Here is a 27,643-nt window from a genome sequence, read left to right on the forward strand (position 1 = left end):
CTGCCATCTCCTTGTTCCCTATGATCAATTCACCTGTTTCCGACTGCAAGGGACCTACATTTGTCTTAACATATCTATAAAAGCTTTTGCAGTCAGCTTTTATGTTCCTTGCCAGTTTTCCCTCATAATCTATTTTCCCTTTCCTAATTAAGCCCTTTGTCCTCCTCTGCTGGACTCTGAATTTCTCCCAGTCCTCTGGTATGCTACTTTCTTTGGCTAATCTGTATGCTTCATCTTTTGTTTTAATACTATCCTTGATTTCCCTTGTTAGCCACGGATGCACTACCTTTCCTGGTTTGTTCTTTTGCCAAACTGGGATGAACACTTGTTGTAGTTCATCCATGCGACCTTTAAATGCCTTCCATTGCATGTCCACCGTCAACCCTTTCAGCATCAATCGCCAGTCTATCTTGGACAATTCACGCCTCATATCCTCAAAGTTACCTTTCTTTAAGTTCAGAACAATTGTTTCTGTATTGACTTTGTCACTCTCCATCCTAATGAAGAACTCTACCATATTATGATCACTCTTGCCCAAGGGGCCTCGCACAACAAGACTGCTAACTAACCCTTCCTCATTACTCAATACCCAGTCTAGAATGGCCTGTTCTCTCGTTGGTTCCTCGACATGTTGGTTTAGAAAACCATCTCTCAAACATTCCAAGAAATCCTCTTCCTCAGCACCCCTGCCAGTTTGGTTCACCCAATCTATATGTAGATTGAAGTCACCCATTATAACTGCTGCGCCTTTAGTGCATGCATTTTTAATTTCCTGCTTGATGCCATCCCCAACCTCCCTACTGCTGTTAGGTGGCCTGTACACAACTCCCACTAGCGTTTTCTGCCCCTTAGTGTTTCGTAGCTCTACCCATATCGATTCCACTTCCTCCAAGCTAATGTCCTTCCTTTCCACTGCTTTAATCTCCTCTCTAACCAGTAACGCTACCCCACCTCCTTTTCCTTTCTGTCTATCCCGCCTGAATATAGAATATCCCTGGATGTTGAGCTCCCAGCCTTGGTCACCCTGGAGCCATGTCTCCGTAATCCCAACTATATCATAATCATTAATAACTATCTCCACATTTAATTCATCCACCTTATTACGTATACTCCTTGCATTGAGACACAAAGCCTTCAGGCTTGTTTTTACAACTCTCTTACCCCTTCTACGATTATGTTGAAAAGTGGCCCTTTTTGATTTTTGCCCTGGATTTGTCTGCCTGCCACTTTTACTTTTCACCTTGCTACCTGTTGCTTCTACCCTCATTTTACACCCCTCTGTCTCTCTGCTCCAGCTCCCATCCCCCTGCCACATTAGAGCTCTATCTAACTGTTTTAAATTCATCCAGTGGATTGTCCTCCACTGCCTTCTGTGGCAGAGAATTCCACAAATTCACAACTCTCTGGGTGAAAAAGTTTTTTTCTCACCTCAGCTATAAATGGCCTCCCCTTTATTGTCAGACTGTGGCCCCTGGTTCTGGACTCCCCCCAACATTGTGAACATTTTTCCTGCATCTTGCTTGTCCAGTCCTTTTATAATGTTATTATGTTGTATGAGAAGCAAATAGTTCAGTTATGGGAAACACTCATTTTGGGAGAGGCTATGTTCTGAGGTGCAAATGCATGAAGGTAATGGTAGAGGCTTTGACTCAAAAAGGTTCGGCAAGGAGGATGAAGAGAGGGTGACAGCAAGATAAGATGTACCTGTCCGTGTCATTTATTTTTCTTCTTTAGTCCATGTACCTGTTCAAGTGTCTTTTAAATGCACCAATAGTATCTTCCTCAACTACCTGCTTTGGCAGCTCATTCCATATCCTCACCACCCATCAATCAAAAAGTTGTCTCTCAGGTTCCGATTAAATCTTGACCTTATGTACTCTGGTTCTTGATTTCCCTACCATGGGTGAAAGCCTTGACTCTCTCAATTCCCCTCATTGTTTTATATACCTCCATAAGATCACCCCTCAGTCTCCTACATTCCAAGGAATAAAGTCCTAGCCTGCCTAACCTCTCCCAAAAGTTCAGGCTTTTGAATCCAAGCAACATTCTCGCAAATCATGGGAAATCGTGCATAAATTGATTTTTATGAAGGGGTGACCACGAAGATTGCAAGGGGAGTAGAGGTTGTCCATATAGACTTGAGATTTTGACAATGCCCACTTGATCAACAAATCCAGATGGAGAGATCTAGAGTGATCTGCTCAGATGGGTACAAATTTGGCTTGGTGGAAGGAGTCAAAGGGTAGTAATAATGGATTGCTTTTTTGCTTGGAGGCCTGCGATTAGTTGTGTGTCACATGGATGGGCACTGGGTCCTCTGCTGTTGTCAAATATACTAATGATTTGGATGAGAATGTAAGTGGCATGGTTAGTAAGTTTGCAGATGACAGCAAGATTGTTGGTATGGTGGACAGTGAGTAAGGCGATTTAAGGTCATGTAGTATCTAGATGAAAGAAATAACAGGTGGGATTTCATTTAGATTGTTAATATGATGCAATTTGGGAAGTTATACCAGGTCAGTAAATGAGGCCATCGTGTAGAAGAACATTGAAGTACTGAAAGTAGTGACACGGGTGGTGAAGATGCTTGCCTTCATCAGATGGGGGGGGGGGGGGGGGGAGCATTCAGTACAAGAGTTGGGACATCATGTTGCAGCTGCGTAAGATGTTGGTGAGTCAACACAAGGAGAGACTGTATAGGTTGACACTGGTTTCCATGAAACAAAGGAAGCTGAGGGAAGCTTTATAAAATCATGAAGGGCATAGATCAGTTGGATGGTCACAGTGTTTTCACAAGGATAGGAAAGACTATAACTATAGGCCATAAGTTTAAGGTGAGAGAGAAGAGATTTCAAGGGGACCTGAGAAATAAGTTTTCCACACAGAGGGTGTTGGGTATATGGAACAATGCCAGAGCATGTAGTGGAGGTGGGTAAAATTACAATATTTTAAGCACATTTGGACAGTTTCATGAACAGAAAAGATTTTGAGGGATATGGGTCAAATGCAGGCAAATGGCACTAGCTCAGGAAGACTCCTCAGCTGGCATGGGTAAGTTGAGACGAAAGGTCTGTTGGTGGATAACTCTATAATTCTAGGAAGGTAGATCAGGAATGGAAATCAATGAAAGAAAGGATAAAGCATTTAAGAGGGGATCAGATAGAATAATTAACTTATCCGTTTTGAGGTGTAAAATAAGGAGGGGGATGGGCGTATGTAAAAAAATCTGGAAAGATCATGAAACCATTGTTTACCTGGTAGATTGAAAAGGCTGTAGCATACACTACCAGAAAAAGACTACATTAAAATTACTGAACAGAGTAGGGAGGTCATTGGAGAAAAGGAAACAAAATCGATATGGGTATAGTATGACTGGGAGGTTATAAAAGTGGGTTGGTTTTTACAACATACTGATAGAGTAAAGAGTAAAGAAAATTACATAAAATCATACTTGAATTAAAATTCTCTAAGCATATCTGCAACGTCTCTTTAAAAGCTCTGTTTCATTTGTATATAAACGTCGTTCTGTTTCTTTTTTTGCAGCAGATTCACTTCTCATTTCTCACTTCTAAATGCAGTTAATTCAGTAAGTTGATAGTAGGTACTTAGAATAGACTAACATGACTAGGATTCCACTGACAAAAGGCATTTTCAGCACACAGAGGCCAATTAACCCATAAAGTTGCACATTTTTGGGATGTGGGAGGAATTCAGAGCACCCGGAGAAAATCCACATGGTCACATGGAGAATGTACAAACTCCACAATGACAATTCCGAAGGTTAGCATTAAACCTGGGTCACTCAAGCAAAGGCTCTGCTACCTGTGTGACTGAGATTCAAATCAGTTATTTTAAGGGGACCTTTGAAAAAGAGAGACTAGTTGCTGCTGAAAACAGACAGTGCCCCCTTCAATTTGGGTCATCAATAACAATAGGATCTCAAACCAATTTACATGTGTGATACGATAATTAATGTTCTCTACAAAACAGTAATGCAGATGCTGGTTTAAACTGAAGATAGACACAAAAAGCTGGAGTAACTCAGCGGGACAGGCATCGTCTCTGGAGAAAAGGGATGGGTGACGTTTCGGGTCTAGACCCTGAAGAAGGGTCTCGACAAGTAAAGATTTAAACTATTTTGTGGAATTGGGAACAGTCAACAGTAAGTAGTTTGCCAATAGAATGCTGATGAGACTTGGTTTAAAAATACCTTGCACCATTTTCGTTGGGCAAGCTCACTCCACCTGTCACCTAGATGATGAAAGCAATCACATGAAAACAGACCCCATTATCTTCTCACAACAGTATGCTACTGTGGGTTTAGCTTTAGCTTTAGGTTTATTATTATTATGTGCAACAAGGTACAGGGAAAAGCTTTGTTTTGCATGCTCTGCTATCAAATCAGATAATACTCTACATGAATACAATTGAGCCAAATTCAGATACAATAGGAAGAGTGAGTTTGAGTTTAGTTTATTTTCACAGGTACCGAGTACAGTGAAAAGCTTTTGTTGCGTGTTAACCAGTCAGCGGAAAGACAATACATGGTTACAATCGAGCCATCCACAGTTACAGATAGATTTAAAAGAATGGAGCAATTATAATGCACGATTGCAGATCCACGTCTGTGATTAACACACAAATAGTCGCCTGAGTTGGGCGCCAACTTGGATCAGGAAACGATACAGTACAGAATATAGTTTTCAGCATTACAACACAATGGTTCCAGAGACAAAGTCCAATGTCCGCAATGGGGTAGCAGGAATATCAGACTTAACTTATTTAAATCTCATATTTTTATAGCTGATGCTATAAAGATAGTGATCTGAATGTTGATAATTTTATACATATCAGCTAAATTACTCACTGTCGCGCTCAGTAGATTCCATGCTCTCAGATTTTAGAGACTCTATATCCTGGTCGTGGTCCTGCACTGAGTTTGTCTCATTCTGTAGCAACTTCATGAAAACCTAATGAAAAAGTAAACAGAAAACACTTAGATCATTAGAAATTTAACTAGACTAATATCGGAACTCAACTGGATTTTGCCAAACCTGTAGGTGTAATGAAAACTCTCAAAACTCATAGAAAAAAGTGCAATTATTCTGCTTTATTCTGTTATTTCAAAACCACCAAGCATACTTTCCATTTTTTTGTGTTATCTGTAGGATTTCATATTCATCAAGCACCACCTCATTTTTCTATTAATTTGCACTAAATTTATCATCTGGGTTTTACATCTTTGCTCCTCTTAACTTGTTCTCAAAGTTATTGAAATTCAATGACATAATTTAAATTTTTACAATGTTTAAGGTCAATTTTCTCTGCCACGACCGCCCCGACGTGCAGCGGCAGCATCTTCGCCCGCCCCAGATCTGGGAGCTTGGGTCGGCCCGCTGCGGACCTTTCACCGTCTGGCGCGGCCTGGAACGTGGCAACTTCAACAGCCTGACCGCGGAAGAAGACGGCAGGGGAAGAGAAAAGACATTCTGGCCTTCCATCACAGTGAGGAGGTGACTGGAGGAGACTCACTGTGATGGATGTTTCTTTTTTTGTGTGTTTTGTGTTGGTTTTGATTGTGTGTGAAATTGTTTATTTTTATTGCTCTTTTGCTGGACGGTGGGTGACCTTTCATTTCACTGCACATCTTGTATGTGTATGTGACAAATAAACATACATAACAACATAACATAACAAAACTTTATTGTCACAACACCGAACGAAATTTCAGCAGTCACAGCAAAAAAAGAAAAGAACACAGGACACACGACCCCAACACAAACATCCATCACAGTGACTCCAAACACCCCCTCACTGTGATGGAGGCAACTTGACTTGACTTGAATTTGTGTTGACTCATCTAATTTTGGCTCAATGGCTTTCACCTCTATCTTCAATGCTAATATGACATATAAAAGCTTTACCTCTTCCAGTGTAGTATTAGAGATGCTGTAGCTGCTTAAATGCAGGTTTTCCATGTTTTCATCCAGAGCATGCAACAAGTTCTCATAAGCAGTTTTATCTTCCGCTGTGGGGATGACGTATGTCAATTCTCCAAAGGCATTTTCTTTGAGAAAGGCCTCCGGAATATGTTCCTTTACCAGGGAGGTCACAAGGCCAACGTCACATGATTCATGAGATCCCTTTGCAGAAGGCTAATGAAATAAGAGCAACAGAAGTTACTAATTCAAGTGTGCAAAACAAGAAACTATAGATGCTTATTTACAAAAGAAGACAGAGTGCTGGAGTAGCTCAGTGGGTCTCTGGAGAATATAAATAGGTGATGGTTTCAGGTCGGGACCCTTCTTCAGACTCTAAGACTTTGTGTCTTTTTTTATTAATTCAAACATTGTATTGTCAACTTTTAAGATAATATGTTCATATTGATTTCAATAATCATGTGTAAAATTATTCCATAAATATAGCAAGTGTGAATGGGTGATCAATGTTCAGTGTGAACTTAATGTGCCAAAGAGCCTGTTTCCATACTGTATCTCCAAACTAAACTAAATTAAACTAAAACTCAATGACATTATACTTCACGTCATTCTGACCAGTCTTAGGTGGTGGGCAGACCTAAGCTATGATAAAGCAGCTAGCCGTTAAAATAGCCTTGGTTTTCTGTTTCTTCTGCTCCCTGATTAAATTCTTGATCCCATGGGGAAATTACAAGTTTTAAAATGTGAAATTCAGAACTTACTAGCAACATCCAGCTTTCAAAAACATCAGCATTAGTCGCATCAAAAATGTTTGACTTAATGCAAATACGTTTCAAGCTCAGAATCATTTACCTTTTTTGACATAACGAGGCTGTAACCATGACCATGCACTTCCTTCAGATAGGAAGGAGAACCACAGCACTTCAACTGGCCATTTTCGAGAATGACAATTCGATCACTCAAGATGTCAGCTTCGTCCAAATGATGAGTGGTGAAAATTATTGTTCGACCTAGCAGGGAAAAAACAGATGCAAACAAATCACCACAGAAACTAGCGAGGTTAGTACATTGTGTATTGGTAATGAAAGTAATTGTTGTATAGCACTCTTGTGTCCCCATTAGTAACATTTTACTATGGATCTCATAAATGTGTAATTTCCGTGTTAATAATGCCTGACCCAGTTCAAGGCACGTGATGAAATATGGATATAAAAGCCATTTTAGGCAAATCTCTTCCCTTTTTCACAATGGATTTATCTAGTTGTTCAGAGATGAGTAACTAACACAGATATAACCAACACTATATTTTCCAGTTTATTATTTAGCCATCAATTCAATAAATATAAATCCTGCCAAAAATATCTGGCATTTAGAGCTGAAGGATAGTTTCTGCATATGAAAGTATTTTTAAAAGGTTTAATAAAAAATATATTGAATATTTTATGCCATGTTAGCATTGATTTTATTCTTAATTTTCTCTTCTTTCTCTGGGACAGGTTAGGTTTTCATAAGTTTTCAAGCTGGTTGGTTTAAAAGATACCGACATATGTAGGTAGTCCAATAGAACTTAATGTGGCTGCAATAAGGGGTGAACCACATGTAGAAGGAAGATGAGTGTAGATAGAATGAAAGGTTATAATCAGGATATGCTCTCTCCATGTACTTGTGGCCATATTCCCGCATCTGCAAGCTGAGCACTGCACTCTCGGGCTAGACCAAAGAACCGGAGAAGAACAAGAGACTGAGGCCTGTCCGAAGTAAAACATTTTTTAATGTATCAACTTATAAAATGCCAGCAGTTGAGTTTTTGGGTATTAATTTTGCTTTATTTGGTACCTTGGTCTGCAGAGACCATTTGGGCCGAAAAGCACATTTCCAGGATGTATGACTATGATTACTCTTATCTCGGGCAATAATTTGAACTAAGGAGTGAGAACTCACTGGTCTTATTTTATTGTGTTGTTTATTAAATATTAAGGTTATCAAAACCCAAGGCATTGTCTGCCTACTCCGATTTGTTATTAATCATTAAATAACCATTATGTGATCAGCCTCTCAATTGATATTGGCCGTATTTACTACTTCATGGGAAAGATGATCGAAGGGGAACACTTATTCCAATGAAGGATTGTTGAACCAACTGTTATTTAACCAGAAACTATCTGTCATGGTTTTTGAAGAAAACTGAAATAGAAATGGTGGCTTCCAATAGCTACGTAGATTGAGGAAACTTGCTATATACAGATCAAAGAAGAATTTTCATTCCGTCATTGTAATAGGATTTTCCCTTTCATTGCATCCCAGAACTTGAAACAGAGTCATGAAGTTAAAATTAAGTTCCAAACCAGATAGCTTGAGAAATTCCACATTTTTGTCAGAATAATTCATTCATTCTTACCTTCTCTGTATTTCAATATTATATCCCAGATATTACGCCGAGAGCAAGGATCAACGCCACTGGTGGGTTCATCCAAAATAACTGTAGAGGATCCTCCAATAAATGCAATCGCTAAAGAGAGCTTTCTCTTTGTTCCTCCAGACAAAGTATTCACACGTTTGTTTTGATATTGACGAATTCCTGCATTGTCAAGCACACTGAAAGAAACATAGGTTTTACATAGCTTAGTCACTGCAATAAATCTTCATACAAAGTATAGAATTATACAAATATAGAGCAGAGTACTTAGAATCATACAATATAAAAATACCAAATAAGGAGTTTGTGTAGTAGTGACAATTTCACACACTCATTAGAATTCTATAATTTAGTTCAAATTCAAACAACTGAAAACAAATGAGTTTAAATAAGGTAGCCACCAAAGAGGAGGTGAAATTCTTTAAATGTTCAATATATTTCTTTTGGAGACACAAGAAACTGCAGATGCTGGAATCTTGCATAGAACACAAATTGCTGGAGTAACTAGGCAGGTCAGGCAGCATCTCTGGAGGCCATGGCTAAGCAACATTTCAGGTCAGGACCCATCTTAAATCTGATTGCAGTATGGGGGAGAAAGCAGGAAAAGAGATGGGGGCTGGATATTGTATTGACATGGATAGAAAATTGGTTGACAAACAGAAAGTAAAGAGTGGGGATAAATGGGTCCCTTTCAGAATGGCAGGAAGGACTAGTAGGGTACCGCAAGGCTCGGTGCTGGGACCGCAGTTATTTACAATATACATTAATGACTTGGATGAAGGATAAAAAGTACCATTAGCAAATTTGCAGATGATACAAAGCTGGGTGGTAGTGTGAACTGTGAGGAAGATGCTATGAGGTTGCAGGGTGATTTGGACAGGTTGTGTGAGTGGGCGGATGCATGGCAGATGCTGTTTAATGTAGATAAGTGTGAGGTTATCCACTTTGATGGTAAGAATAGGAAGGCAGATTATTATCTGAATGGTGTCAAGTTAGGAAAAGGGGATGTACAATGACATCTGGGTGTCCTAGTGCATCAGTCACTGAAAGGAAGCATGCAGGTACAGCAGGCAGTGAAGAAAGCCAATGGAATGTTGGCCTTCATAACAAGAGGAGTTGAGTATAGGAGCAAAGAGGTCCTTCTGCAGTTGTACAGGGCCCGAGTGAGACCGCACCTGGAGTACTGTGTGCAGTTTTGGTCTCCAAATTTGAGGAAGAATATTCTTGCTATTGAGGGCATGCAGCGTAGGTTTACTAGGTTAATTCCCGGAATGGCGGGACTGTCATATGTTGAAAGACTGGAGCGACTAGGCTTGTATACACTGGAATTTAGAAGGATGAGAGGGGATCTTATCGAAACATATAAGATTATTAAGGGGTTGGACACGTTAGAGGCAGGAAACATGTTCCCAATGTTGGGGGAGTCCAGAACCAGGGGCCACAGTTTAAGAATAAGGGGTAGGCCATTTAGAACGGAGATGAGGAAAAACTTTTTCAGTCAGAGAGTTGTAAATCTGTGGAATTCTCTGCCTCAGAAGGCAGTGGAGGCCAATTCTCTGAATGCATTCAAGAGAGAGCTAGATAGAGCTCTTAAGGATAGTGGAGTCAGGGGGTATGGGGAGAAGGCAGGAACGGGGTACTGATTGAGAATGATCATCCATGATCACATTGAATGATGGTGCTGGCTTGAAAGGCCCAATGGCCTACTTCTACACCTATTGTTTATTGTCTATTGTCTATTGGACAAAACCTGGCAATATGTCATAGAATCATAGAGTCATACAGCATGAAAACAGGCCCTTGGGCCCAACTTGCCCACACCTGCCAACATGTCCAGCTACACTAGTCCTAACTGCCCACGTTTGGCTACTATCCCTCCAAACCTGGCCTATCCATGTGCCTGTCTAACTGTTTCTTAAATGTTGGGATCATCCCTGCCTCAACTACCTCCTCTGGCAGCTCATTCCATACACCCACCACCCTTTGTGTGAAAAGGTTACCCCTCAGATTCCGATTACATCTTAAACCTATGTCCTCTGATACTCGATTCACCTACTCTGGGCAAGAGGCTCTGTGCATCTACCCGATCCATTCCTCTCATGATTTTATATACTTCTATAAGATCACTCTTCATCCTCGTGTGCTCCAAGGAGTCCCAGCCTACTCAACCTCTCCCTATAGTTCAGACCCTCTAGTCCTGGCAATATCTTTGTAAATCTTACTGTACCCTTGCCAGCTTGACAACATCGTTCCTATAACAGGGTGCCCAGAACTGAACACAATACACTTTAACATCTTATACAACAGAAACATAACCTCCCAACTTCTATACTAATTGAGGTGATAGGTATAGGTGGATACAGGTGGGGGGGGGTGATTGGCAGATGGGTGTACAAAGGCTCGAGATAAAGGGAAATAAAAGGGTGACAAAAAAACATCAAAGAGACAAAAGGAAGTCATATAAGGAGAGAAGTGGAATGAAAGTTGAGCGAAATGTAAAGCCAGATGAAGGGATAGAGGTGGAAGAGGATGAATAGAGGAGAAGATAGTGAGAGAAATGGGCACCCACTGGAGTGGGGTTCAGGAAAGAGACTGGGGAGGCTTGGGGGAAAAGGGGGAGTGTTACCTTAAAATTGAAGAATTCAATGTTTTTACTGTTGGGTCGTAAGCGACTCAATTGGAATATGAGGTGTTGCATGTGGCCTCACTCTGGCAATGGAGGAGGACAGAAAGGTCAGTATGGGAATGGGAAGGTGAATTAAAGTGGTTAGCATCCAGGAGATCCAGCAGGTTTTAATGGACTGACCTCAAGTTTCAACGAAAAGGTTACCTAGTCTACACTTGATCTTACTGATTTAAAGGTGGCACCAAATGCAGTGAATGAGGTTGGAGAAAGTACATGTGAAGTCTATGTCTCACTGGAAGGACTGTTGTGGTCCCTAGATGTAGATGAGGGAGGAAGTGTAGGGTGTAGGTGAGGGAGGAACTTCATTTCAAGTTGACCAATCAACTTGAAATGAAGTTCATCCTTCACCTACATGTAAACTACCTACATGTAAACTCACTGTTAACCTATCTGCCAGTGATAACACCAAGGCTTGTGAGAAGATTATGTGTTCAGTTTATCAGGTAAATAGAATGTCTGCCAATTCAAATTGTTTTAGCTTGATGGGGATACTTGATGGTTTTTGACGGACAGATATTTGACTTGTCATGTAATAATTACTGCTAAATGCTGTGGGTAAGTGGATATTTTCAAGTTCATTCCAAATAACATTTTCTAATAATCTATTTCAAATAGCCTTACTGTATATTCAGCTTCATAACCACAAAATCTGAAACTTAATTTGTTTTAACTTACATAATTATGGCCACACACAAGCAAAAATTAGAAAATCAATATGCCGATCAATTCAGCCTGGGTTTGTGGGATGTTTTTTAAATGAGTACAAAATGTGTACAAAAGATTCTGGAAATGGATTTTCACTAATGGCTTGAAATTGTTTGGCACTTAAAAATCAAATGGCACCCAGCAGAAACTCCTGTCCAAACATCAGTATTTTTTTATTTATGTAGAATGCCAACATAATCAGACTTACATGTTCACCTCTTCAAGCAGTTTTTGTTTTGTCCACTGTGGTGCTTTTATTACACCATATAACATCAGGTGTTCATGCACAGTTAATCTCTCAAAGAGGACATCATGTTGTAGGCACACTCCCAGCTCTTCCCTAATGACCGACAAATCTCGATTCATATTCCTACCATTAACATAAATCACTCCAGAGCTAGGCTGGTGCAAGCCAGTTAGCATCGACCTATGCAGAAAACAAAACAGATCCATTATTTCAGGACACACAATTTAATAGAGTATAAAGCAACGATAAAATTATTTAATAGGTGAGTAATTATTTTTTATTTATTTTTACAATCATCCTTCATTACGTTCAATAATGTCCCAACGAAATCAGGATCACAAAGTCCATTGCATTTTTGGCCATTATGAATTGAAAATTAGCTTAACCTGGGCTAATTTTTTTAAACAAATTTCACATTATTTCAGAAATTCAACTGGGCACTTTCCAGCATGAGGCATTCTTGCACATCTCATGCATGTGGTATTGGTAGGGGAAGCAAGAGGGCTGATGTCCAATTTGCATTGTGTCATTTCAACAGGAAACAATTTTCTGAGGTCCAAAATAGGTTCCTCATTTCATTCAGTATTCCAGGTAAAAGAAACATCAAGCCTAGCACTGAATATATCAGGGAAAATGGATTTCCTCAGATAGACTAGATAATCACTGAACCCCACAGCATGAGGTAGCCAGAGAATCCTGAAAATAGCAGAGGCCATGTTTCTGATGCCGACGGGGATTTAGAGGTGTCCTTTTGATATTTGGGGCTGGGGACAATGAAAAAGTTGATCTCTCATGACAAGAATATTAAATAATTAATTTAAAACTTTGGAACTTTTGAATATAATTGTTCATTTGCTCCAAAAAGAAAACATCCCAGTAAAAGGAATTGGGCTTGCAAATAATAAATTAAACATAATACATCCAGCAATATATATGTATTAATAATACTTGCAGCTGATTCATTTTTTTCATCGCATAGATATCATCATTGAAAAACTAAATATTATCCACAACCACTAACTTTCATTTGGTGCTACATTGTATATTTTTTAAAAGGACAGACTTTTTAACAAAATCTTTGTTGATGGAAATTGTTCGGAGTCAAAGCCTTATCTATGGAAATATTTTGATAATTAACTATTGCTAAATTATGAGTCTAATTTATTCTTTGCAAGTCTTATCCCTTTTACTAAATTTGAACCCATTGAACAATTATATGTAAAAGTCCCAGAGTTTAAAATGGGGCATATTTACATTCTAATATTTACATTCTAATGTTTAATCAACCAATTTTGACTTGAGAGATCAACATAAATTGTTCACTAGTTCATTGTGCTGAGCCCCAAATATCAAAAGGATATTTAAATTATGTTACTTATTTAGTCTGACCACTTGTTTTATGTTTCCATGGTAGATTGTACTGTATCACTTACATTGTTGTTGTCTTCCCTGCTCCATTGGGTCCCAACAAAGCTGTAATTTCCCCTTTGTAGAAATCAAGGTTCAAGTCTCTAACGGCTACTTTCTTATTGTGCTGATAAGCTTTGGTGAGAGACCTTACAGCTATGCCGATCTCCATCTTAGCAGGTGCCGCTTCTTTCACAGGCAAGTTCATATAATTCAAAGGGTCTTCTATTGAAAGAAAGGAACAGCTAAAATGTTTGTCATAATCCCATACTTTAATATAGTCAAGCATCAGTAGTTTTTTTAATTTTCAACATCTGTCCTGAGTCTGTCCCCTTTAGCACAAATATAGCATGCACAGAACAATGGTGGATGTACTTGGTGTTAAGAAGGGATAAGTGTTTTATTGTGGTAACTTCTTGCAGCATTGTTATAGGCAACAGAAAATAATATATTCCTTTATTCGTCCCACACCGGGGAAATTTACAAAGTTGGTGAGGATAAAGCTAAGCACAGTTGTTACCACGTGTTGATGCCCAGCTTGATGCCCAGCTTAATGCATTGGTTTTCAGGTCTTGGTTAATTAAGTTAATAGTGGTTTCACTAAGTACCAGTTAATATTGTGCATCAGTCCCATCCCAGAATACATTTATGTGTCTTTAGGTCGAGGGACGACAATAGACAATAAAAAGGTCACTACTAATGCTTATGACTATACTGACTTGGGGTAGGGCAAGTTACAATTCAAAACGGTGGCGCAGCGGTAGAGTTGCTGCCTTACAGCGAATGCAGCGCCGGAGACTCAGGTTCAATCCTGACTACGGGCGCCGTCTGTACGGAGTTTGTACGTTCTCCCCGTGACCTGCGTGGGTTTTCTCCGAGATCTTCGGTTTCCTCCCACACTCCAAAGACGTACAGGTATGTAGGTTAATTGACTGGGCAAATGTAAAAATTGTCCCTAGTGTGTGTAGGATAGTGTTAATGTGCGGGGATCGCTGGGCGGCGCGGACTCGGTGGGCCGAAGGGCCTGTTTCCGCGCTGTATCTCTAAATCTAAAAGCATTCATTGGATGAAAAAGGACTCAAAGTGCTGGAGTAACTCTGCGGGCTAGGCAGCGTCTCTGGAGAACATGGGTAGGTGATGTTTCAGGTCAGGATTCTTCTTCAGAAGAAGGGTTCTAACCCAAACATCAATCTGAAGAAGGGCCCCAACCTAAAACCTCACCTATCCATATTCTCCAGAGAGGCTGCCTGACCTGATGAGTTGCTCCAGCACTTTGTGTCCTTTTCTTTGTAAATCAGCATCTGCAGTTCCTTTTTTCTAAACTTGGAGTGAAAGCTGACACCATAAAAAAAAAAACACATGAAAGATCGGGAAGAGAATCTGTATCCTTCAAATCTTGATTGACCTGGCAGGATTGAATCTGGTGCAAACAGTAACAACCAGAAGACGAGCAACTGCAGACACTGTCCACAGTTAAATAACTTTAATGCTTTTGCGCAAAGTGAAGATCAAGTGGGAATATTTCCAAAAGTCAGTTAGGAGACTTGTAGTGGGAAGTCTTCCAAATTGGGGAGGAGAGAATGTGTTTAGCTGTACATGTTGGATTCAGTAATTATGGGCTAGCATCCTTAATAAGCTGATTTGAGAGTCTCATCTGAAATGATGGTGACCTAGTGCCAGAATAAGGGAGATTTTGAACTAAATTGAAACAATATTGGGGGAGGAGGACTCAATAATGTTGCTGTGCTCCATGTTAAGTTTACAACATTGAAAATGGAAGTTAGAGGTCCTTCTTGTAAAGAGGTTTCCCAGAAAAAGAGAGATAAATTAACATTTTGTGCTGCTGGGATACTAATTTCCAGATTATCATCCAAATCACATACAAACTAATGATACAAAAAGTTCAGGGAGGAGAAAAGTGGTTTGGGAAGGAAGTGGATAGTGGATGAATTAGTGTTTCAGAGTGAAATTTCACAGTTTTGGGTTCTAAGAACACATGCAAATTACTGGGAAGATTTAAAGAAGGACTTTTAGAATGTATATCCTCAGTGCCGAAGAACACAACATCTATTATGGAGCAAATGAAATGGTGAGAGTGTCAGTTGTCCAAGAGGCCAGATTCAAGGAACATGGATATCTTAAATGGCTGAAGATTTTGTGGAGAGAGGAAAATTGTGGAGAGGAAAATCAGTGTTACTATTTCCATAACAGCCTTTATTAAGATTGATTTCCCAGAAATCATCTTTCTCTCTGTATGAATGTTGCCTGATCTGTTGAGTAATTCCAGCATTGTATGTTTTTATTTCAGATTTTCATCAACTGCAGCCATTTGCTTTCTTAGATATATTTTTGAGTGGGTTCTCAGATCAGGAAATGATAGGGAACCCCAAAACCTAAATGTTACCTTTTGCACCAATTTGCTGGTTGTAATTGTTCAGATTTTGGGCCCAGTAGCCTTCTCCTATCTTCCTATCATGTATTTTTGCACACCTACAGAGATTCATCCAATACGAACTTGTGAATGGGAAATACCAAGGTCTGCGGGTTCCATATTTACCTAAAGTAAGAGAGGTACAGTTAAACTTGACACATCCATAATACATAGCTTTTTTATATGCACATAGATAAATGCATTTGCAGACAAGCATTTTCATGAGAAAGCATTTCATACATATCATAATTTTGGAAGGGAAAAGGAGCACAAAAGTGAATAAGTGTCATTTTCATTACACAAAATTGACATGACATTTAATTTTATCCCTTTATTTATCCCTAAATAAAATTAAAATACCACCAAAATTATGGTGTATTAATAGATTTTTAAGTTTTCGCACAGTTTTATTATAGAGATTTGTGCCAAATGGTATTTGAAGGAATGTAACTTCAATGCAATGGCTGAGGGAATCACGGTAAATTAAAGGGCCTGTCCCACAGACGATTTTAAGGCGACTTCCGGCAACTAGGCTGTCGCCAACAGTTCGCCGGGGTGTCGCGGGCATGATCGTGAGGAGTCTTCAAAGAATCATAGTGGATCTCGGCGCGTCGCTGAGAAATTGTCTGGATATAAATTTATCGGCGACAGCTGGCTTGTCGCCAGATATCGTTGCTTATTGCGGGCGCTGTCGCATGCTGTCCCCAGGTTTTCTAGGTTGTCGCAGATGCATTTAGAAGCACATAATATTAAATTAAGTAAAGTCATTTGAAGATACCATAAAATACTTGTGTTTAACCAATTTATTTACCGTTAGGACATTTGACAGGTAGATTAGAACATAGAACATAGAACATAGAAAATAGGTGCAGGAGTAGGCCATTCGGCCCTTCGAGCCTGCACCGCCATTCAATATAATCATGGCTGATCATCCAACTCAGTAACCCGTACCTGCCTTCTCTCCATACCCCCTGATCCCTTTAGCCACAAGGGCCACATCTAACTCCCTCTTAAATATAGCCAATGAACTGGCCTCAACTACCTTCTGTGGCAGAGAATTCCACATTGGAGGCGACAGTTTGACGGTCAGGTAAGCATGGGAATTTTGCGATGTTTATGGCCATCAGTGATTACTTTTAAAGTAGGCAACCCAGAAACCAGATATGCATCTCCCGTACATTTTCAAAGAATGCCCACACTCTTGTCTATTGTCTATTGTCTATTGTCTATTGTCTATTGTCTATTGACTCCGCACAAAAATCCATTTAACCACGTTTAAAATTAAATTTCTTAATACTGCTATTAGTAAACTGGAAGTCAATCCAGTTTATGCCTTGTTACCGTGAAGCTTGGTTTTCAAGTAACCCGGGCAAGATGTTATATTTCAAAACTCTCAAGTAATTACAGACTTGTCAGTGTTTTCAGCGAAAAGTAGGACTCCGGAGAAGCATTGATAAGCGTGGGAATTTTGCGATGTTTCTGAAGACTGAGTAATCTCTTAGCCAGGTGCTAGTTTCACAAAAAAGTAACATATCGACCTGACTCGGCATTGGTGTGGTCATTGTCGTAGGGTAAAAGAAAATTTTGGCGATCTGCTGCAACTTTGACAGTTGCCGGCAGTCGCCTAAAAAATCACCTAAGTGGGTCAGGCCCTTAATACTTCTGAGTTAGAGTGAAACAGGTAGTGCTGTGTTTGGGCATATGTAATGCGATCTCTCTTATTTTCTGTTCACAGAAATATCTCATAAATTTAAGGTTATTGTAAATAGAGATGGGTGCCTGAGATACAGGCAACAGATGTAATATATGGGGGGGGGGGGATGCATATGTTCACTTTAAAGCAGATGTACTCCAGCTTTTATATTTGGTTGGATATTTTCTGCTTGGTACAAAGGATGGTCACAATGTAAGCCTTTCCCAATTGAATTTCTGCAACCCAGATTGCTCGAACAGACAGAACTGCTCTATCAGTGCAACTTCTTGGACACTGGGAGAAAACAGTGGGTAGTATTATCTCCAGTAGCCCTAGTTCAGTGGTTAATGACTGACTTTGTGTGAAAATTACTGTCAAACATTGGAAGCTATCAATGTTTATAGTGAGGGAGGCTTTTTTTCAACTATTACCATGGAATGTTCCATTTAATCAAGCCAAACCCAGAGTTGCCACAGGCTACGTTTACCATCTGTCAATGTTTGGATGTCCCTGCCTTAAAGTGTAAGATGTTTAACAGAGTCAAAGGACAAAATAGTTACAGGTTATAGACTGTAGATACAAAAATCTTTAAAAATGGTAACTGCTAATTTTTTTTAATTGTTCATCCCTGTCTGGCAAAAAAATAAAACGGGGAAGGCAGCTCAACCGTGGGTAACGAGGGAAATGAAGGATAGTGTTAAATCCAAGGAAGAGGCATATAATTTGGCCAGCGGAAGCATCAAACTGGAGGTCTGGGAGAAATTTAGAACTCAACAGAGGAGGACAAAAGGGGTTAATTAAGAGGGGGGGGGGACAGCATGAAAGAAAGCTTGCGGGCAATATAAAAACAGACTCTAAAAGCTTATTTAGATATGTAAAACGGAAAAGATTAGTGAAGACAAATGTAGATCCCTTACAGTCAGAGACAGATGAAATTATAATGAGAAACAAGGAAATGGCAGAACAGTTAAATGAGTACTTTAGTTCTGTCTTCACTAAGGAAGACACAAATAATCTCCCAGAAATACTAGGGGACTGGGGATCTAGTGGGAGGGAGGAACTGAAGGGAATCCACATCAGTCAGGAAATAATGTTAGGTAAACTGTTGGGACTGAATGCAGATAAGTCCCCAGGGCCTGAAGATCTGCATCCCAGAGTACTCAAGGAAGTGGCCCTAGAAATCGTGGATGCATTGGTGATCATTTTCCAATTATCTCTCAAATCTGGATCAGTTCCTGTGGACTAGCCAATGTAATTCCACTTTTTAAGAAAGGAGGGAGAGAGAAAATGGGGAATTATAAACCAGATAGCCTTACATCGATAGTGGGGAAGATGTTTGAGTCGATTATTAAAGATGTTATAGCAGCGCATTTGGAAGGCAGTGACAGGATCGGTCAAAGTCAGCATGGATTTATGAAGGGGAAATCATGCTTGACTAATCTACTGGAATTTTTTGAGGATGTAACAAGTAGAATGGATAAGGGAGAGCCAGTGGATGTGGTGTATCTGGACTTTCAAAAAGCCTTTGACAAGGTCCCACACAAGAGATTAGTGTGCAAAATTAGAGCACATGGTATTGGGGGTAGGGTATTGGCATGGATAGAGAACTGGTTGGCAGACAGGAAGCAAAGAGCAGGAATTAACGGTTCCTTTACAGAATGGCAGGCAGTGACTAGTGGGGTGCCGCAAGGCTCGGTGCCAGTTATTTCCCCAGTTATTTCCAATATATATTAACGATTTAGATGAGGGAATTAAATGTGACATCTCCAAGTTTGCGGATGACACAAAGCTGGGTGGCAGTGTGAGCTGTGAGGACGATGCTATGAGGCTGCAGGGTGAATTGGATAGGTTGGGTGAGTGGGCAGATGCATGGCAGATGCAGTATAATGTGTATAATTGTGAGGTTAACCACTTTGGTGGCAAGAACAGAAAGGCAGATTATTATCTGAATGGTGTCAAATTAGGCAAAGGGGAGGTGCAACGAGATCTGGGTGTGCTTGTACATCAGTCACTGAAAGTAAGCATGCAGGTACAGCAGGCAGTGATAAAGCTAATGGCATCTTGGCCTTCAATGCGAGAGGATTTGAGTTTAGGAGTAAGGAGGTCCTACTGCAGTTGTACAGGGCCCTAATGAGACCGCACCTGGAGTATTATGTACAATTTTGATCTCCTAATTTGAGGAAGGACATTATTGCTATTGAGGGAGTACAGCATAAGTTCACCGGGTTAATTCCCGGGATGGCGGGACTGACATATGATGAAAGAATGAGTCGACTACGCTTGTCTTCACTGGAATTTAGAAGGATGAGAGGAGATCTTATAGAAACATATAAAATTCTTAAAGGATTGGACAGGCTAGATGCAGGAAAAATGTTCCTGACGTTGGGGGAGTAAAGAAACAGGGGTCACAGTTTAAGAATATGGGGAGGCCATTTAGGACTGAGATGAGGAAAAACTTTTTCACCCAGAGAGTTGTGAATCTGTGGAATTCTCTGCCACAGAAGGCAGTGGAGTCTAATTCACTGGATGTTTTCAAGAGGGAGTTAGATTTACAGGTAGCTCTTAGGGCTAAAGGAATCAAGCGATATGGGAAAAAGCAGGAACAGGGTACTGATTTTAGATGATCAGCCATGATCATATTGCATTGCGGTGTTGGCTCAAAGGGCCAAATGACCCCTATGTACTCCTGCACCTATTTTTCGATGTTTCTATGCTAGTAGAAATGGTTATGAAAAAGGAAAAAGGATTTATATGTTATATTTATATATTATATTTACATTTAGGAAGAATGTGATAACAAAATTGTACAATGCATTTGTTAGGCAGTGGTTGGAATACTGCTTTTATACATAGCTCAAGAGGAAAGGCACAAAGCAGATTCATCAGCATGCGACCAGGTACCAGAGGAATTTCATGAGCTATTTTCACTAAAACATGAAAGTACATTTTAGTAAGGCATCTGATGGTGCGCTGTTCCAGAAGATTAAGATGTGCGGGATTCACAGTGGCTTGATCGTATTATTTTAGAACTGGTTTACTGATAGAAGAATCAGGTGGAAGGTCACTATTCAAGCTGAATATCTGTGACCAGAGGAGTTCTGCAGGGATCTGGTCTGGGTCCTCGGTTAGTTGTGATATCTATAAATTACTTAGACATAAATGTAGATGGTTTAGCTACTAAATTTGCAGCCGATACCCAGATATCAATATTAGAGGACTGTGAGGAATACAGCCAAAGTAAACAGGGAGATATAGATAGAGTTTAATCTGATCAAGTGTGAGGTGTTGCACTTTGGGAAGTCAATAGTAAGGGGACAATATATACAATTAATGGCATGACCCTTGATCAATCTTAGGTTCCAAATCTTTAGAACCCTGAAAGTGGAAACACAAAAGTAGGTAGAGTAGTAAAGAAGGCATTAGATGTGCTTGCCTTCATTGGTTGGGACATTAACTATCAGAGTCAGGAAGTCACATTATTTCTTTATTGGACTTTAGTTAAGCTGCCTTTACAGTTCCCATCACCTCATTGCAGGAATGGTGTGGAGACTTGAGAGGGTGCAGAAGAGGTTCATCAGAATACTGCCTGCAATAGAGGGTATTTGCGACAAGGAGACTTGGATTCTTTCTTTGGAATGAAACCTGATAGAAGTATATACAATTGTGGGAGGTACAGAGAGGGTAGATAGTCAGAACCTTTTTCTTGGTGGAAATATCAAAGGCTAGAGGGCATATCTTTAAAGTGAAAAGGACAAAGTGTAAAGGTGATGTGCAGGGCAAGATTATTACACAGAGGGTGGTGGGTGCCTAGAACACACTATCAGGGATGGTGCTGGAGGCAGATGCCAGGGTGGCAGTTAATAGGTTTTTAGATAGACACATGGATATTCTGGGAATGGGGAGGTATGGATCATGTACAAGCAGATGAGATTTCTATATCTTGGCATGATGTTTGACGCAGACATTGTGGGTCGAAGGGGCCTGTTCCTGTGATGTTGTTCTCTATGTTCTATGGATCTTACAGAGAATTCCAAATAAAACAAGACCTCATTAGTCATAACAATCCTCATTAGAATATTATTTCAAATATAACACCATGAACGTTTGAAGAAAAATATAATGTTCAGGCAAAAAGAGAGGAGCATGGAATTAACATAGACAAGTTTTAAATGAAAAATTGGCAATAGCACACAGAAAATTGGCCATAATCTTAAAGATTTTGTAAAGCATTTTACATTGCATTGCTTTAAACCATTAGAAAACAAACTAATTATTCTTTGTTCATATTATAGTGCCTTTAAACTATCTCCCACAATGTTCTAATGTAATCCTTATTAAAGTAATTTATTGTAAATAAACAATCTACAGCAACATGAATTTCAGTAAGTACATTCCAGATTGCCTCTGTAAATAACCATGTGGCCCTCAGCATTTTTTAGAACTGTTTTTCATCTTTTAAAGTAAATGTGTTCGCCCAACCTAATGATATAAATCATTACAAATTTGCAATGACAATTACAATGAAAAAGATTGTTTTTCATACCAGGGAAGATGTTATGTAGATACCAGCCTAGAAGGAAATATATCTGTGAATCTATTATAATCATCCAGGAAACCCACGCAAAAGACACATTTTCTGCACCCCCAGCGGCTTCAAACATGTTATTCCATTGGATTCCTGGAAGACAAAAGTTCATTTTGTGAACAAAAGTAAATCTTTGACTAGATCCAATTCTGCAAAGATACAACAGCAGGTTTATAATATGTTCAGATTTGAAACTAGTGAACATTATATTAAATTCACTTGTTTTGTCTTCTTTATTGAACATCAACTGCCTAGTTTGCTCCTCATCCTGTCTCTTTAAGAACTTTTATTGACAGAAAAGTAATGCTATTGTAAAAATTCATATGTTTCTTCTAATTACCAAGTAACTGAATGCAGCAATATTATGTTATATCACATATTATGTTCACCCCGAGATTACATATATTTCTGCTTTGTGCTCCGGTTTCTTCTCATATCCCAAATGAAGTGCAGGAGGAAGATTAAGAGAAGAAAGAGGAAAGCAGAAAACTTTCCATGCAACTGCTTTTAGATATGAAGTTGTAAATATCAAGTATTCACCCTTGAGCAATCCCTCAATGGTCTATTTCATTCCTTCTCCACCATGCTAATGCAGTGGTTGACTAGTGGAAGGTTGTTGAACTTCGGTGGTAGAGTCGCGGATGACACTGAGCAATTCAGGGATTAAAATCAGACTGAGTACCAGTTGACAGACAACTGTAAGGTCACCAGTAGGGTGACAGTGGGTTCATGATTGCTGTTGTTCAGAAAGAATACAGCAACTTTCTGCTGCATGGCATCACTGAAACTCTTCCAAGCTTCCATCCCAACTGCTCTACCCAAATGCTGGACAACAAATGGTTGTACTCTGTGACATCCAACAAATCTTTTTAAATAAATGTGGCTTCCTAACCCACTGCAAAAGCATACATTGCTTCTCTTCTTCACCTTCTCCATCAGAACACTCAGTTCCCTTATCTTCTCTACACAGGCATTGCCTGAAGAGTCATTCATTGCACACCCTTTTTAAACTGTGCAACCCTGGTTTTAATTATACCAGTTACTTCTGATATTAGCTGGACGGTAAAGGATGAAGAACATGATTGGTATTAGCTGCATGCAGGAACCATCCGAGTTCATTTTTTACCATGATGTCTGCTTTGGAAGCAAACAGCAAGTGGTAATAGCAGACTACAATCCCAGACCTACTTTCGAGCAATGATGAATTCAACAATAAAAAGGGATATTATAATAAGGGATAACTTGCTAGACCTGAGCTCTTTCCCTACATTTCTTCCTTGCACCATAATAGGAAGAATTATTGTGAATATTGTTCCCTGAAATTAATTAATTAAAAAGATGAATTTTGCTGTAGCAAGTCAATCAATATCATCCTTATTATAATGACATTAATGATAGCCACTCTTTTTACATGTGAAGAAAATATGAAGACATCAGTTTACAGGATTTATATTTTGGGAGGTGGAATGCAAGACAAAAAAATATATTAAATGTTGGTACTCTAGAACATTAATGTATGGATGGAGCTTGGCGTGCATATCCCCAACGTCCTAAAAGTATCAACTCAAGTGGACAGAGTAGTAAAGGAGATAGTATAGATATATGTAAGGTAATGAGAGGCATCAGTAGCGTGGAGTGTCATAGTGTATAACCGAGGGTGGAAATGTTAAATAGTACAGGGCATCGGTGGAAGGTGAAAGGGGGATGAAGATCTACAGAGTGCTGTAGGTGCCTGGAACATTATGCCAAGGGAGATGTTAGAAGCAGATACCATGACAATGTTTCCAAACTCTTCAGGCAGACATGAATAGGCAGGGAATAGAGTGATACACAACATGAATGAATGAATGAATGAATGAATGAATGAATGAATGAATGAATGAATGAATGAATGAATGAATGAATAAGTTTATTGGCCAAGTATGCATATACAAGGAATGTGCCTTGGTGCTCCGCTCACAAATGACAACACAAACATACAGTTAACAATTAAGAATAAAGCATAAACACATCAAAACAATAAGGAAACACCATTACAGTCTAAACATGTGGGTGAAAATAAACCAGAGCAAAAAAGAGACTACAGACTTTGGTTATTGAGTAGAACTATCACTCATGGAAAAAACTGTTTTTATGTCTGGCTGTGGCTGCTTTGACAGTCCGGAGTCGCCTTCCAGAGGGAAGTGCTTTGAAGAGTTTGTGGCCAGGGTGAGAGGGGTCAGAAATGATCTTGCCCGCTCGCTTCCTGGCCCTTGCAGTGTACAGTTCATCAATGGGGGGAAGGTTGCAGCCAACAACCTTCTCAGCTGTGCGAACGATCCATTGCAGCCTCTGGATGTCGTGCTTGGTGGCTGAGCCAAACCAGACCATGATGGAGAACTCAATGATAGCAGTATAGAATTGAGGACGGACTCAATGATAGCAGTATAGAATTGGACCATCCTTGCCTGTGGCAGATTGTGTTTCCTCAGTTGCCACAGGAAGTACATCCTCTGTTGGGCCTTTTTGACTGTGGAGTCGATGGTGGCCCCCCATTTAAGGTCCCTGGAGATGATGGTTCCAAGGAACTTAAATGACTCCACAGATGTGACTACTCCACAGATGTGACAACATGAACATGTAAATGGGATTAGATAGATTTGCATCATGGTTAGCGCAGAGATGAATGGCCAAATGGCTTGTTTCTATGCTGTAATGTTCTATATTCTATGCACTAAAGGTATATTTAATGGAAAGAAAGTTTTCAAAGTTTTCAAATTCCGAGATGATTTGGCAAAAAGACAAATAGAGAATGAGAAATGACTGAAGGGTCACTTTTTGACAAAGGAGTATTAGAATTTAGGTTGAAAAGCATAAACATCTGCCAAAAATATTTATTTGTTTTAGTGATAAAAAGTGATGCCTAGAAATAAAGATTCATGTTCCCAGAAAATCACATTTCTTCAAATAGAATTTAGTCTTTCAAATGAGATATTTGTATTTTTTAATAAGATCTTTCTTTGAATCAAATATTTAGCAGGAAGTTCTGTTACTTTGCTTTCCATTCAATGCCACAATCAATACAGAATACACGAGTCACATTATATTTTCCTCATAGTTTTTATCATCATAATGTCAAACAAGTTGATAACACATCTTAAATGTTTCTTACCTTGTCCTGCCCCTTCAAAAAGAGTGATAATGTAGGCTCCCTGGCTGAATGCAGTTGTACATAAGAGACACTAGATGGAATTTAGATTTTAATAAAATTATTACTAATAGTTTTAAGTGTTATAAGGTTTATATATCATATATAATAACTATATTAGTTAAAATTTATACAACCTAATGTAGTAACATTCTGTATGAAAAATATGTAGATTGATCACTGACATAGAATTACATAGTGAATACTTTATGGAAACTACAGTAGCCATTTGCAGTAGCAATTTACTTTTGACCCACCTTTCAGTTCTGTTTTCGCATCATTCAATTCCATTTCCCACTTGCAACATATGGTTAAAAAGTCTATAGAGTCATCATTTCTGCCAATACAATCTACAGCCCCAAATTCCATTCTACAAATTGATTTGTCTGCCTGCTGCTGAACATCTGAAAACTAATTTTCTGCTCAACTCCAAATTGTTGCTTAATTATCACATGACTCAGTTACACACGCCTTGCAAAATAGCGTTCTATGACATTATTAGGACTGTAGTGGCATCCGACATCATCAAATTAGGTAATTTGCTAAGGCCATCCCACTTTAAGATAACAAAGAAGTTCGGGAGTATTGGGGTCTCTCTAGCCCACCCTGCAAAACCACGCAAAAAAATATTTTCTTCTTAGATCCACAGCCCATCTTTGCACACTTTTCAATTGCTGTAATTACCATTGTTATCTTTATTATCCCCCCCTTTTACACATTTTAACAGGTCTGTCACAATGCACCATTCCTTATGTTGTTCTCATGAAAAAATATTAGTCTTTCTTTGCATTTGAAACTTGGCTTGGTGTAGCACAGATTAACAAAGAATATCGATTTCAGATCAATCATTTAAGTGATAACTGCAGAAATGTGCAGGATGTTGCAAACTGACTTGTACTACTTACAATTAGAATCTGGCTGGAGAAGTTGAGCTGGTTCTGTACGACAACAAAAACCATGTAGGGAAAGAAGGTAATGATGTAGAGCAAGCAGGCACTGAGGGCTGCTGTATTAGCATGGCTGAAAAAGGCTGAAATCAAGTAGCCCAATGAAATAATTGAAGCTCCAAAATCCACAAAAAAGAGGAAAACTATGAATCCATTACTGTTCGGGAGAATCTGGCCTGCTTTAAGGATAATAGTGAGGACAGCACTGCTGAATATCAAGATGATGAAGTTGTCCAAATACCAGACCAGAAAGTTGGTGAACGGTTTCACTCCCAGAATCTTCATGTACTGTAAAATATAAAATACTCTGTTAGAAACCTCCAAACTCCAAACGTATTTCTAAACTGCACACAATAATGGAGACTACTAAAAGTGGCAATGTAATAATCATGGGGTCTTTCATCTTCAAAGGGGCTGGGCACCAAGCTGGCAAGAAAGTCTTCAGAGCAAATTTATAGAATGAAAATCAAACAGTTTCCTAAATAGCACAATACAATCCAACCAGGGAAAAGGCCTTTTCAGATCTGGCCATGTGCAATCATTAGAAATCACCTCGCAAGGAAATAGTAACCTAATCTACTGAAGACTGATCAAAACATGATAAAGTTGCACTGTGAGAGTTTAAAACATTTAAACGTAATGTACCATCAGTAAAAAAGTGTGCAAATAAAGGAATATTTTTGAAGTTGCAGTTTTAATTGCAGAGGGGTGAGGAGGGGGTGGGGGGGGGGGGAGGGGAGTTTCTCTGCCCAAAGAGTCTACAATTAGGAATTACAATAGAAGGAGACTAATGCTGAGGAGAAGTCAACAGAAGAAGGGTCCCAACCCAAAACATCACCTATCCATGTTATCCAGAGATTCTGCCAGACTGGCTGAGATTCTTTAGCACACTGTTTTTTTAAAGGAGAAATCTGGAATGTTCAGCCCTTAATAGGGGCCAGTTAAATGAACCAGACACAACATTGCTGGGACAATTGAAGGAAGGCAATGCCCACCCTGGAAATAGAGTTCACATAAACCAAATACTCAACATTGATATCAAGATCAGATTGGGACATTGCTTAATTCTGAGTCAAAGATCGCCACATCCTCATCTTTCATAACCTATCTATATTAGATTCATGTATTTCACTATGCCTTTCTTCAATTGCAGTAATTAGAATAGATTCTGGAAATAGAATATGACACATTGGCACAAATATATAGTATATGTAGCAATGGTCAACAGATTGTTGTTTTGAAATACATTTTTGATAAAAATTACCATATTTTGGCTACTTTACAAATACCTTAAAATGACCAAAATAAATGAAAAAAATACTTTAATTTGATGGAGATCTGAGGGTCTCCTGGCTGGCTATCAGACCCATCTATACAATACCAGCAAATTGAAGAAAGTG

The 27,643-nt window shown here is 39.3% G+C and overlaps 1 protein-coding gene across 1 annotated transcript in view; it reads right to left on the bottom strand.

The window, feature by feature from the left end:
* Positions 1-27,643, bottom strand: part of LOC144609539 (uncharacterized) — a 233,413-nt gene that overhangs the window by 61,053 nt on the left and 144,717 nt on the right. The window contains exons 35-44 of the mRNA XM_078428046.1: positions 26,202-26,531; positions 25,261-25,330; positions 22,068-22,202; positions 15,805-15,957; positions 13,427-13,625; positions 11,955-12,173; positions 8,338-8,534; positions 6,792-6,949; positions 5,925-6,155; positions 4,868-4,970 (exon numbers count right to left, since the gene is read on the bottom strand). Of these exons, the coding sequence (XP_078284172.1) occupies positions 4,868-4,970; positions 5,925-6,155; positions 6,792-6,949; positions 8,338-8,534; positions 11,955-12,173; positions 13,427-13,625; positions 15,805-15,957; positions 22,068-22,202; positions 25,261-25,330; positions 26,202-26,531 (1,795 nt within the window). The remainder of the gene's footprint in view (positions 1-4,867; positions 4,971-5,924; positions 6,156-6,791; positions 6,950-8,337; positions 8,535-11,954; positions 12,174-13,426; positions 13,626-15,804; positions 15,958-22,067; positions 22,203-25,260; positions 25,331-26,201; positions 26,532-27,643) is intronic.

Source organism: Rhinoraja longicauda, chromosome 2 (genome assembly GCF_053455715.1).
Source record: "Rhinoraja longicauda isolate Sanriku21f chromosome 2, sRhiLon1.1, whole genome shotgun sequence".
NCBI lineage: Eukaryota > Metazoa > Chordata > Chondrichthyes > Rajiformes > Arhynchobatidae > Rhinoraja > Rhinoraja longicauda.